The sequence below is a fragment of the Hibiscus syriacus genome, unplaced genomic scaffold, assembly GCF_006381635.1.
Source record: "Hibiscus syriacus cultivar Baekdansim isolate YM2019G1 unplaced genomic scaffold, ASM638163v2 tig00008667_pilon, whole genome shotgun sequence".
Taxonomy (NCBI): Eukaryota; Viridiplantae; Streptophyta; class Magnoliopsida; order Malvales; family Malvaceae; genus Hibiscus; species Hibiscus syriacus.
The window spans coordinates 26646-39847 of NW_024062171.1; the positions used below are offsets into that span (position 1 = coordinate 26646).

Genomic DNA, 13202 nt, shown 5'->3' on the forward strand with positions numbered 1-13202 from the left:
GAATGGTAAATCCAGGAAGAAGCTGTTCCCCAACAATTCCGAGTTACCAGGTACATTCTTGCTTGGCACTAAATTTCGGCTGCGGTGTCGAAATTGCGGATGTTGCAAACATTGCGATGCGGTTGTGTTGTGACCGTAATTTAATACTATGTATTCATGATTCATGTTGTTCATCTATATGAATATGCATGTACTGTTGTGTTTTAAGTCTCCTTTTTTTCCTTTGCTATATCTACATGTTTGTAATTCATGCACCATTTGTTTGCATTTTGACTATAGATGAATCAAAGGAGTAAAACCCGAGGAAAATGTCGTGGAACCGCGCCGCCTCTTACGGTGGGAAATTTCTTCCCTTTCCCCCTTCGACCTTCGGTTTGCTCTTCTGTTGTCCTGGTAGCATATTAGTTTCTGATTGTGTTGTTCACTTGTGTTAGCAGACGGAGAGGGATGAGTACACTGCAGTCACTGCCGCATCGAATCATAGCGAAGTGGTGATTTTAATTCTTCTTCATCGGTGACTAGTGATGAACGATATGGATCTAGAGCGCCCGGAGTTGTTGCTAGGCTAATGGGGTTGGACTCATTGCCTACACAGAACATCTCCGAGTCTTCTTCCATCCCGTTCTCGGGATCTTGCTCTCTCAGGGTCTTCCATCCCACGGACTACGCTGACATCTCTAACAAGCTTGGCAGGTCGTCTTCAATTCCCATTGAGTCGAGGTTTCTTAAGGTGCAGAACCGGCCAATCGAGAGATTTCAGACTGAAATATTGCCTCCAAAATCAGCAAAGCCAATTCCAATCACTCACCATAAGCTTTTGTCTCCCATCAGGAGTCCAGCATTCATCCCGACCAAGAATGCTGCTTATATAATCGAGGCGGCTGCGAAGATTATCGAGGCTAGTCCTCGGGCAACTTCCAAAGGCAAAGTTCCATCATTCGGGTCCTCTTCCGTTCCTTTGAAAGTGCGGAACTTGAGAGAGAAAATTGAAGCTGCACATAAAGTATCAAGGCCTCAAAGAGCTGATGAGCCTAGCGAGAGTATGGTGAAGCCTTTGAAAGTACAGCACAAGGACAAGAGCCGCGGTAAATCGGATTATACATCAACATTCAGGATAACTAAGGACTCGGAAAAAGGCGTTTCTAACAGTCCGAGTAATAAGGGAAAATCAGTCTCACTTGCAGAACAAGCAAGGGTTAATGTTCAGAGGAAAGAAGGGTCATCGTCGAGTGTTAATGGGAGTTTTGTGAACCAGAAGGAGAGGAACGATGCTAAAAGAAAACAGCTCTCTCCAAACCAGTCGGATATACGAAGGACTGTGGAGAAAAGAGCCTCGGCAAACAGGACTAACGGTGTGCTGAGGCAGAATAATCAGAAGCAGAATTGCGTATCTAATAGAGATAATTCAACGTCTAAGATTTCAACCTCAGACCAGCAAGGTAGAAACGCGAGTTGCATAAACGGTACATCAGGGTCTAATAGGACCATAAACTCCAGGAAGACGGTCTCAGTGGCAACCAATACTGCAAAGGAGGTCCCGATGTCTAGAAGAAAAAATTTGCTTAGAAAGAAATGCCCTGTAAATGAGGATCTTCCTTCTGGACAATTTGTTCCTGATATTTCATCTACAAATGGGTGTGAAAGGTCCGTAAAATGTAATGTTACAACTGGTGGGCACTTGAATCGGGATGCAGATGTAAAGAAAACGAGCACGGATGTTGTTTCGTTTACATTTACATCCCCTATATCAAGATCCATGCCTGACATATATTCCACTAGTAAAGTTGCAGAAAACAGCTGCAGCAGCAGCTTTTATATCGACCCTTCTGGTGACGGTGACTTGCTATTTTCGAAAAGCTCGGCATTCTGTTCTCCCAGATTCAATATAATTGGCGGGGATGCTCCGAGTGCTATTTTGGAAAAAAAGCTCAAGGAATTGACAAGTAGAATCGAGTCATCCAACTGCAATATCATCATAGAGGGGACTTCTACTAGCCCTACATCCAGTTTGCAAAATTCAGTGCCGGCAACCACAACATCAGCCGCACATAACCAAAGGCTTCCCGTGTATCAAGATAATGATATCTCATATAGCTCAGGTGACTTCGATCAATCTTCTGACAACCTGGCGCATGATTGGAGAAGGAAGTGGCAGGTACTCACTCACTGCTACGATTTATACATAAGAGAAGTTTTCGAAGACATATCTAAATTGATTTTCTTTCCAGTTTATTGTCTATTACATCTCTAGTTTCAAGAGATAAAACTGTATTCTTGGTTTTCGATCTTACATAATGATGACATATTACTTCAAATTTATTTGAATGATGCCAGCAGTCCGAAGAAATCGAAGAGCAAAATGCTGGCTGCAGCAGCAGCGAGACTGGCATAGAAGTCGGTACCCGACATCCTGTCCTGCTTTCAGCTCTTGAACCTTCTGTCGCGAGCACTGGCTGCTCAGGTAGCAGAAATGGTAAGCTGCACCCTTATTCTTATTTCCCTCTTTGTAGTTCCACATTTCTGGCACTTGAACCCTTATTCGTGTGTGTCGTGTTTGAGTTGAAAATGCTACGAAGCTACTAGTAATGTTATTGTGATTCAATCTTCAGACGAAGTCCGAGAGTCGGTGCAATGCTATTTGTGAAAAACTCATAAATTTAGAACGATTTGTATTAGTTTATGAATTTCACATGACGCTTGTATTTTTATATCATCACTGATGCTCTAACTAACACATACACTCTACGCTTGCAGGCGCTCCAACATCGATGCCGGATCAAGATCAAGAAGTGTTAAATGGGGCCTCCGGAAGCGAGTCTCGGACAGAATTCTGTACGGAGTTATCCGACTCAGCATCTTCCAAACCTGAGGGAGAAACGGGCAGAATGCTTTCAACTATGGCATCAAATTCCACAGACTATAAACTGTCAATCGAATGGGAAACCGATTTTGTGAAAATGGTGCTAAAAGATTCTGAGCTATTGTTTAAAGAGTATGCATCGGGTCGGACCGAAAAGGTAATGACCCTGAAGGCCTTAAATCAGCTAGAGCATCCGAATGGAACAGAGAGAAACGGAGAAGATTACAAGCTCGCACAAAAGCTTTTGCTCGATTACGTGAGTGAATGGTTGGAGGTGAGGTACCGACAGGTTCTGGTCGGAAGCTGCAAAGGACGTGTTAGCTGGGAAAGAACGATACAAAAACCGGATCGGTTGGCCGACGAGGTGAGCAAAGAGATTTCGGGTTGGAAAAGCATGGGGGACACAATGGTGGATGATGTTGTAGACATGGACATGAGCACAAAGCATGGGAGATGGCTGGATTTTGACATGGAAGCATTGGAAGAGGGTGTAGAAATTCATAAGAATATATTAACTTCATTAGTCGATGAATTAGTTTCTGATTTATCATTTTAAGGCTGCTCCGAGATTAGTAATTCTGCGAACAACCTACTAATTGAAGGTTAAAAAAGTTGGAAATAGGTATTTTATCAAAATCCGAGCCTGTCTGGTTATTCAGCTAGTGGAATTTGGATCTTCTAATTGTCATCTTTGTTCAAAAAGAAGATACATCCATGGTCAAAAGTGCATCCTTTAGAACTTCTTGTTAGGGTGAACTACATCGGCGCTTATTGAACCTTTAGAACTTGTATTACAATTATTAAATTTTTAATTTGTTTTTATCGCACACTACAAACGTAACTGTAATAACATTATATCCTTTAAGGAGAATACATAATAAATAGTTGGATGACCATTTTGTAACTTTTAATAGTCGAAGGATTTAATAAAACAATAATCTATGGTTAGAGGATCATTTTATAACTTTTAATAATCGATGGATTTAATAATGTAGTATCTTGACAATTTATGAATCACTTTTCCCCACCCACGTGAACAACAACATTGATGAACAAATCCCAAACTCAAAACCTTTCTCATCTCTTTATCTCACAATAACCTTCCCCCACTAAGTCTTTGAATTTTGTGAATCTCAAGCTTAGAAATACAACTAGAAAATGACCCCAAAATGGCCAAACCTTTGATCCCCATGAAGACCATGACACCACTTGCTCCACATCCTATGTAAGTGTCCTTCAAACCCTAGCCGGGCGCTCGGTATAAGACGGGCGCCCGATCTAAAACCCGGATCCATCAATGGTTATGGCATGGTGGTGGGTTCTATTATAGTGCCTCAACTAGTCCCATGCATTTTGCCATCACCTCATTATCGTCATCATCATTAACTCGACCATCTTTCCCGAGAGATAACACCAACAGAGCAACTCATTGGCTCTCAATTTTGAATTCTAGTACTGTTAGAAGACAATGGTGGTGGCTCTCTATTATAGTACATTTTATGGATTTTACTTAGGGATGGCAAAAAAACCTAAACCCGACGGGGAAAATCGAAATCCGAATTAAATGGGGATGGGAAAAAATCGTTTATGTTAAATGGGGACGAAGACCGGAAAAAATCGTTTATGCTAAACGGGGATGGGGACGAGTTTGGTAATTCCCGCCCCGATTACCCGGCCCGATACCCGTCATGATAAATATTAAACATAATTATTATATATATATATATATAATATTAATAAATTTAAATTAAATTAATAAATATATATAATATTTATATATTTAATTTAAATATATATATACCCGACCCGATACCCGTTTATGCTAAACGGGGATACCCGTTTCCCCGCGGTTTTCCTCGATTACCCGATGGGGATCCCCGTTTAAATCCCGCGATTTTTTAAGCGGAGACGGGTATGTGTTTTTTAAACGGGACGGAGACGGGACCAATACCCGGCCCGAACCCGGCCCGTTGCCATCCCTAATTTTACTCTTATATTTTTCAAATTAAATTTAAGATTCAATCAGTGATGGACATTGACAATATAGTTTGGAGGGATCTAATCAAGAGTTTTAAAATTATGATGATGATATATTATGATTATCCATTTGGAAAAGGTTACTCTTCCAGATTTCATAATGTATTTAATTTATTGGATTCGCCTTTGCATCCAAGCTTGTTACTGTTGTTCAATTGGAGTTTTTACAGCAACCGACCATATTTGTCTGGCAATCTCAGGTACTTCTTACTTTCCCAACTGTTTATCATATTACTATCGGTAGATGGTTTATCAAAATTTATTTTCTAGATATTAAATCTTATTTTGTTTAATCCAGTGTTAAATCATAAATAAAAGTGTCATTTCGTAGAAATTATTTCATGGGTCCGGCTCACTAGAGATGCATATAGCCGGATTTAAATCTGATCCGGATCAGATAAAAACCGATCTATTTTTTTCACTAAGCCAAAAAATCGGTTTATAAAAAAATCGGTTCGGATCATAACCGGTTTGGAGGGCCGGATGATGTAACCGGTTTCGGTTTGAAAAAAACTGGTTTTTTTTAATCTGGTAAAAAATCCGGTCATCCAATTTTTTAAACCCCATACCGGATTTTTAAACCCCAGACCGGATTTTTTTTCCTGGATAAAAAACCAATTTTTTATCCAGTTTTTTTCAAACCGGTTTTTAATCCGGTAAAAATCCGGTCGTCCAATTTTTTCCCAAACCGGTTATACTATCCGGTTTTAAAATATCCGATCCAGTTTAAAAAAAAACGGTTTTTCCCAAATCCGGTTTCAGATATTTTTTTGCACAAAATCGGATATTCGGATTTTTTGTGCACCTCTACAGCTCACCATGTAATTTATGGTCCTAATGAATGATAGCCACAAATTTTAAATTAACTTCCAAATAATAATCCGCTTTTTATAACATGTAGAAAAGAGTTGAAGATTCACCTTGAAAAAAATGATATGGAAAAATATTATTAGTTAAGACCACGGATGATGTGGTGAGCTGAGACCATCTAATAATTTATCGTCATTTGAATATTAAATTATAAATAGAAAGATGACTTGTTAATCACATATGTTTATGCGTATTGACATAAAATTCATGTATTATTCATGCTATTTTATTTATTTTTAAATATTTTTTCATTAAAAGATGAAAGTTTAATAATTTTATTCGTGTGTCATGCCGGTGCTGTAATTATTATGCTATGGAGTCTTCTATGACCACTCAAGAAATGGAAAAACTCACTTAGAGATGAACTAAACTCGACTTGATTCGAAAAATTAATTTTTTTGACTCAATTCAATTTGAATTGACTTCGAGTTATAATTTTATAAATGTGATTTGACTCAAATAAGAGTAAGAAGAAAGTAGAACGATGAATTTATAATGTATCCTACTTGATAATTGTTAGGAAACTTAATGGATGTTGATATATTATTCTGTATGTGCTTTTTTTGTTGGGGGGGGGGGAACAGGCATAATATTAGCAAGAACTCTGTTGGGGATATGTTGTTTGATTGCACTTGTTACACACAAGTTAAGGAGAAGACACTTATCAATGGATGATAGACAATTTCATGCCTGTTCGGTACTCTTACTCTAAAATCAAAAGAATGACAGAAGGTTTCAAAGTTAAATTAGGACAGGGAGGGTTCGGTTCCGTGTTTAAAGGAAAGCTCCGTAGCGGTCGGTTGGTGGCGGTCAAAGTGTTGAGCAAATCCAAAACAAACGGAGAAGATTTCATCAGCGAAGTGGCTACTATCGGAAGGATTCATCACGGATTCTGCGTCGAGAGATCGAGACAAGCTCTTGTGTCGTATAATTTCATGGCGAATGGATCGTTGGACAAGATCATATTCTCAAAAGAGACCTGCACTTTAAGCTGGCCAAACCTGTTGGAGATTGCACTCGGTGTGGCTCAAGGGATCGAGTACTTGCACAAGGGGTGTCAAATGCAGATTCTTCATTTCGACATAAAGCCGCGCAACATTCTCCTGGATGAAAACTTTGTCCCTAAAGTTTCTGATTTCGGACTTGCAAAACTATACCCAGTCGATGACAGTAACATCTCTCTCACGGTGGCTCGTGGAACATTGGGGTACATTGCTCCTGAATTGTTTTACAAAAATATTGGAATCATCTCATACAAAACTGATGTTTATAGTTTCGGGATGTTGTTAATGGAAATGGTGGGAAGAAGAAAGAATTTGAATGCATCAGTTGAGCATTCGAGTCAGATTTATTTCCCGTCATGGATATATGATCTGTTCGATCGAGGGGAGAGCATGGAGTTTGAAGACGTGACAGAAGCTGACGAAAAGATTGCGAGGAAACTGATAATGGTTGCATTCTGGTGCATACAAATGAACCCCACTAATCATCCTTCGATGAGCAAAACGTTGGAAATGCTTGAAAATGAAGTTGAGCCCCTCTAACTGCCTCCTAAACCTTTACTGTTTTCTCTCGATACGTCGAGTGAAGATCGTAGTACGAAGGATGCCATGGACAAGGCAACTGCGTTGAAAAGTTCTATCGACCTGTAGCTGTAATGTTCGATTGTACTAGCAATATGTATATGCATAGCTATAGTTGAAATCAGTTGATAAAGGGAAGTATACTAAAGGTTAGTTGTTAAGTTAATTTACTTATCATATATAAGGCTAGACATAGCATTTGCTGTAAGCTTAGTGAGTCAATTTATGCACTCCCCAGTGGAAGAACATGAAGAAGCAGTGTTTTGGATTCTGTGATACTTGAAGTGTTTGGCATTATTGTGTAAAAATGTAGTTCATTTTGTAGAAAAACATGCATGTAATTTCTTATTCATTGTAATGCCATGAACACTCCATTTTCCTTCAACTCGGACTTCTTTTAAGCCAAGCGTTTATTAATAAACGAAAAGGTTACAACACCAGCATAAAGCTAGTAGAAAAACAACAAAAGCAAGGAATAGTAATAATAAATATGTTGCTGTGGTGTAGCGGTAATCACGTCTGTCTTACACACTGAAGGTCCCCAGTTCATTCTTGGGTAGCAATAATATTGTGATTTTAAATACTTCAACTTTTCCCCTCGATGAACATAGCTATGCCTGATCAATCAATGATTTTTACTGCTGTAATTACTGTTTTCATACGAGGTTTCATGCAGATGCTTAAGGAAGAGGTTGATAATTTACCAGAGTTCTGCAATTTGAACCATTTGAGAATAGGTAGTTGTAAAGAGATGTGCATTTTGTGTCTTCCATTCTTCAACATTCGCCTCATTTGATCTTTGTTGAGGTAAGTTCATTTTGTTTGAGGATTTCATTCACTTTGAATGATGTGTTGCTAGTTTTTTCCCCCTGGACTTGCAATGTTCCACTCTTCCTCTGGTTACTTCTTTTGTCGACCGTCAACCTCAAGACGTACGGAGTCATCGGCGACATGTTTAGTGTCGCACCTTGAAACGATAGAAATCATTGAACCAGTTGGCCTTGAGGGAAGAAATTATACAATTGACATGATTTCATATATTTTGTTTAGGGGAAGGGTATTGAAAAAGATTGGTATCACTACACTTTCACCGGACGATGTTCTCAGTCACATTCTGTCGTTTTTGGAGCTAAGGGATGCTTTTAGAACAAGTCTGTTATCAAAAAGATGGGAAAAGGTTTGGATTTTGACTCACAATATCAACTTGAATAATCAATCATGTGTGAGGAAATTCAACAAAAGTATGTCTGGGCGTGAAGAGATGAGAAGGAGAGCTAGCTTCATTAACTTCGTCAATGGACTTTTAACAGGCCATAACAGAATAATGTCTGTTAAAAGCTTCTCCCTTTTATACTATTTTGGTGTTGCAGATTTGATTAATGATCATGAAAGTATTTCATACCTTACTACATGGATTGATTCTGTAAGTACAAACAATCTTGAGAATATCGATTTTCGAATCGATTGTATGTTTCCAGCTATAAAGTTGTCTCCTACCTTGTTTCAATGCCAAAACCTGGTAACCCTAAAGCTAGTTCGCATTTGGAGAGCCGTTATCTGCTTCGATGTTCCAAAAACAGTCTGTTTTTCAAGTCTTAAAGAGTATCCATCCTGCTAGTGTCATATTGGAAGATGAAAACTCGTTGAAGAATCTTTTATCAGGCTGTCCAGTTCTTGATCAACCAGAACCAGATTCTAGAGAAAACCGGAAGATTTTCATTATTTCACCTTCTTTGAAGATTCTAAGATGGAGATGTAGAGCTCTTTCTCCCTGGGTTGGTAATTTTTATGTCATTGAAGCACCAAAACTCGAACATCTCGATGTTTCTGACCATTGTCTGTCGGGTTTTAGCATGAGTGCTGTTCCCTTTTTAGTTTCTGTTGTTTTACATCTTCGTTCAGATAAATGCTATGATTACTTATCACTCAAGGAGCTTTTCATAGGCATCTGCAATGCTCAAAAGCTTGAACTATCCGCTCTCCCTCTATATGTAAGTTCTTTTAACTTTTCTCCCTTGATGAACATAGCTATGCTGATCATTCAAAGATGTTTTACTGCTGTAATTACTGTTTTCATATTTGGTTAATTTACTGCAGATGGTCAAGGAAGAGGTTGATAATGTTCTGCAATTTGAACCATTTGAGAATAGGTAGTTGTATAGATATGGATTTTGTGTCTTCCATTCTTGAGCTTTCACCTCATTTGAAGCATTTGATCTTTGATGAGGTAAGTTCATTTTGAGGATTCCATTCACTTTGAATCATGTGTTGCTACTTTTCTTCTTTCTCCTAGACTTGTAATGTTCCAATCTTCCCCAGGGCTACTTATGTCGATTGTAATCATGGAGACCTCCGGAGTCGTCATCGATGCGTTTGATATCGCACCTTGAAACAATAGAAATCGATGAACCAGTTGGTCTCGAGGAAAGGAAGTATGTAATTGATATCTTTTGTTTAGGGGAAGGGTATTGAAAAAGATTGGTATCACTACATTTTTACCTCGAAATTCCTTTAGAGAATTGTGGGAAGTTCCAAGGGCGTCTGTTGGATGCCAGATTGTTCTTTCCAAAAGTTTGTATGGCTGCATCAAACCATGCATGTATGTATTCTAAGTTTTGTGGTCGCCAACATCAAACCATGCATGTATACATATAATGAATGCAAATAATTTATTATTCCTTGATCTTTCTGCACTCTTCAACATTAGCTTGGAAGAAGATAGAGTTGTCTCCAACATAAAAGAGATGTGGAATCGGGGCAGCATCCCTTTTCATTGTAATGCCCAGAGTCACATAAATCGCTCAACAGCCCACGATCTGCGTACCGTACGAAGCGATCCGAAATGCGGTACAAACGCGTTCTAGTCGTTTCAAAATCGCGTTCCAGTCGTTTCAAAAATCGAGATTCGGTACGAGATTTGGGTTTAGATGGAGTCCTAGCTCCTCATCGGAGCGTAGGACGGCGGATGGCATGAAGGCTTTGGGTTTCGTCGAGTGTTAAAGAGGAGCTTGAGGGAGAGGAAATGGGGGAACGACAGGGGTCGGTTTAAGGCTGAAGAAGATAATGAACGAGGCGAAACTAACCTTGGCGTGGCGGCTGTCGATGATGCAGTCGAAGAAGAAGATAGGAGGATGAAGAAGATAGGAGAGTCGGGTTCCTATAAAAAAAAGAGGGAGAGTAGTTTGGGTATTTTAATACCTTTAGTTAGGTTTTCGGTTAAATTAGGATTTAGTCACCGTATTCTTAGGGTAAATTATGTTTAGGCCTCGTAATTTAGTGAATATTTATAAAACGGTCCCTAATTCGTCCCAATTTTCTGATTTTGTTTTAAATGCTTAGGTACCATTTATGTTATTTTACATATTATTTTAGATTAAATCGAATTTGATAAATTGTATATAGGACCCTGTAACTTATGCACATTTTGTACTTAGGTCACTGATTTATTTCTAATTTTACCTTCAATTTTTATATTTGTTTCTGGTTAAGGGTAAATATCTGTTTAAATCCCTGTTTTTATGTGTTATTTCAGTTATTAAGGAAGTTTTAATTTCTTTTATTTTATTCCTACTATTTATAGTTACTTATAAAATTTGATGTAGAAAAATAGCAACCTAAGAAACTGGTACATCGTACCAATTTATATGGTACATCGTACTGAAGCGATCCGAAATAAGTCTACCCCCTCGTACCGAATTTTAGGGACCTAGCGAATTGTGAACCCGTTCCACGTTCCCGTACCGCGATCCATGTGACTATGGTAATGGTAATGCCATGAACACTTCATTTTCCTTCAATTCGGACTTCTCTTATTGTTGTTAAGCCTAACTTTCATTAATAAACAAAAAGGTTACAACACCGGCATAAGACTAGTAGAAAAAAAGATAGGAGAAGCAAAGATTAATATTGTTCAACAAGTTACTGTAGTGTAGTGGTTATCACGTTAGTCTTACGCACCGAAGGTCCCCAGTTTGATCCTGGGCAGTAACAATTTGTTTAAAGATGATATTTGCTGTTATTCACTGTTTTCATATGTAGCTTGCAATTTGAACCATTTGAGAATTAGGTAGTTGTAAAGATATGCATTTTGGGTCTCTTCCTTTCTTCAGCATTTCCTCATTTGAAGCATTTGATCTTTGATGAGGTGAGTTAATTTTGTTTGAGGATTTCATTCACTTTGAATGATGTGTTGCTACTTCTTTTTCCCTAGACATGTAATGTTCCAATCCTTCTCAGGGTTACTTCTTATGCCGACAGTTAACCTGGAGACCTCTAGAGTCGTCACCGACGTGTTTGATATCGCACCTTGAAACGATAGAAATCGTTGAACCAGTTGGTCTCGAGGAAAGAAGGTATGTAATTTACATGATTTCATATCTTTTGTTCAGGGGAAGGGTATTGGAAAAGATTGGTATCACTACATTTTTACCTCGGAATTCCTTTTTAGGGAATTGTGGGAACTTCCAAGGGCGTCTATAGGATGTCGGAATTGTGGGAACTTCTAGTGTTCTATGTCTTATTCGAAATGTTGCAGTCCTTGATCTGACCGTCGTCAATTCCATCACTAATTAAATCTACTATATGACAGCTATGTCCACTCATCCTGTCAACCTACAACCCTAGACTTAATACCAGTAATAAGGGAGATATATCAATCTTACACACTGAAGGTCCTCAGCTCAATCCTGGGCAGCAACATTGTCATTTTGTTTGTCCTGCAGTTTATTTTCCCCCCCTGGACTTGTAATGTTCCAGTCTTTGAAGCATTCGATCTTGAATGGATGAATGTACCGAGAATGAATGTATGTATTCTAAGGCAAAGGTCGCCGTCATTAAACCATGCATGCATTCATATAATGAATGCATGTAAAGTTCTTATTCCTTGATGGCTTGGTCTTGTTGCACTCTTCGACATTAGCTCGGAAGAAGATACAGTTGTCGCCAACATAAAAAAGATGTGAAATTGGGGTTGCATGCATCCCTTTTGCTTGTAATGCCATGATCACTCGATTTTTTCCGTTCAACTCAACGAACAGCGACCTTGTTTGTGGATAACCTTCCAATGAAACTCCATTGGAAAGGACTTTGGCGGTTGTTCGGAAGATTTGGCGTCGTGCTAAACGCATTAATCGCAAACAGAAAAAGCAAAGGTGGAAGAAGATTCGGCTTTCTAAGGATTGAGAGCAGATTGGAGGCGCTCAGTGCAATTAGGAACCTGAATGGTTTAAGATTCAACCAGCGACAACTGATTTAATTCTGCAAATTATCAGCTATTAATAACGGAAATTAAAATCAGAATTTATATTATATTTTAAATTGACGATTTTAACCTCGATTAAAGTCTATAAATAGAAGACCATTTTCGGTTTTTCAAATCATCCAAAAATATTTTCTACTTCTCTCGATTTGAAATCCTCTTTTCTTCTTAAAAGCTTTTATAAGCTTCTTCTTTATGATGCTAAGAGAAGAACGGTTACATCATCTCTACATCTTCGAGTATATGATTATTCGGAGTTAACGTGTTAATTTCGAGGACCAAAGTCTACTGCAACAATTACACCTATCGAGGCAAAATCTTTTCTACAACAATAGTTTCATACCACGATTATTTCTTACGTTTTATTTTTGTTTATTATTATCCAATCATTACTAACAATTTGATTTTACAATATCTTTACCAACATTAACAATCGAGGGATCAAATTGTATTAAATTAATAACATAAAGGATCAAAAGTACACTTTCTAAAAATAGAACAAACTGAAGGCATAAAAGACCACCAATGTTGTTTACCCTAATATATTTGATGTTTTTTTTCCCTTTGTTTTTGTGTTGCTTCTAAAGGAGGAAAT

At 38.4% G+C, this 13202-nt stretch overlaps 1 protein-coding gene, 1 non-coding gene and 1 pseudogene across 4 annotated transcripts; all 3 read left to right on the forward strand.

The window, feature by feature from the left end:
- The first annotated feature begins 538 nt into the window (after window positions 1-538).
- LOC120202355 lies at window positions 539-3502 on the forward strand. Of its 3 annotated transcripts, none has more exons than XM_039202790.1 (3): window positions 539-2155; window positions 2338-2473; window positions 2755-3502. In XM_039202790.1, the coding sequence occupies exons 1-3, from the start codon at window positions 569-571 to the stop codon at window positions 3414-3416; spliced, it is 2385 nt and encodes a 794-aa protein (XP_039058721.1). In that variant the 5' UTR covers window positions 539-568; the 3' UTR covers window positions 3417-3502. The 3 variants fall into 3 exon arrangements, with proteins under 3 accessions (XP_039058721.1, XP_039058722.1, XP_039058720.1); XM_039202791.1 differs by having other exon boundaries at window positions 540-2155; window positions 2335-2461; XM_039202789.1 differs by having other exon boundaries at window positions 543-2155; window positions 2335-2473; window positions 2755-3500.
- A 1569-nt stretch (window positions 3503-5071) lies between these two features.
- Window positions 5072-7311, forward strand: LOC120202350 (annotated as a pseudogene).
- Window positions 7312-11267: 3956 nt separating this feature from the next.
- Window positions 11268-11340, forward strand: TRNAV-UAC. Its single transcript has one exon. It is a non-coding gene; the product is annotated as a tRNA-Val (tRNA).
- Window positions 11341-13202: the final 1862 nt, after the last annotated feature.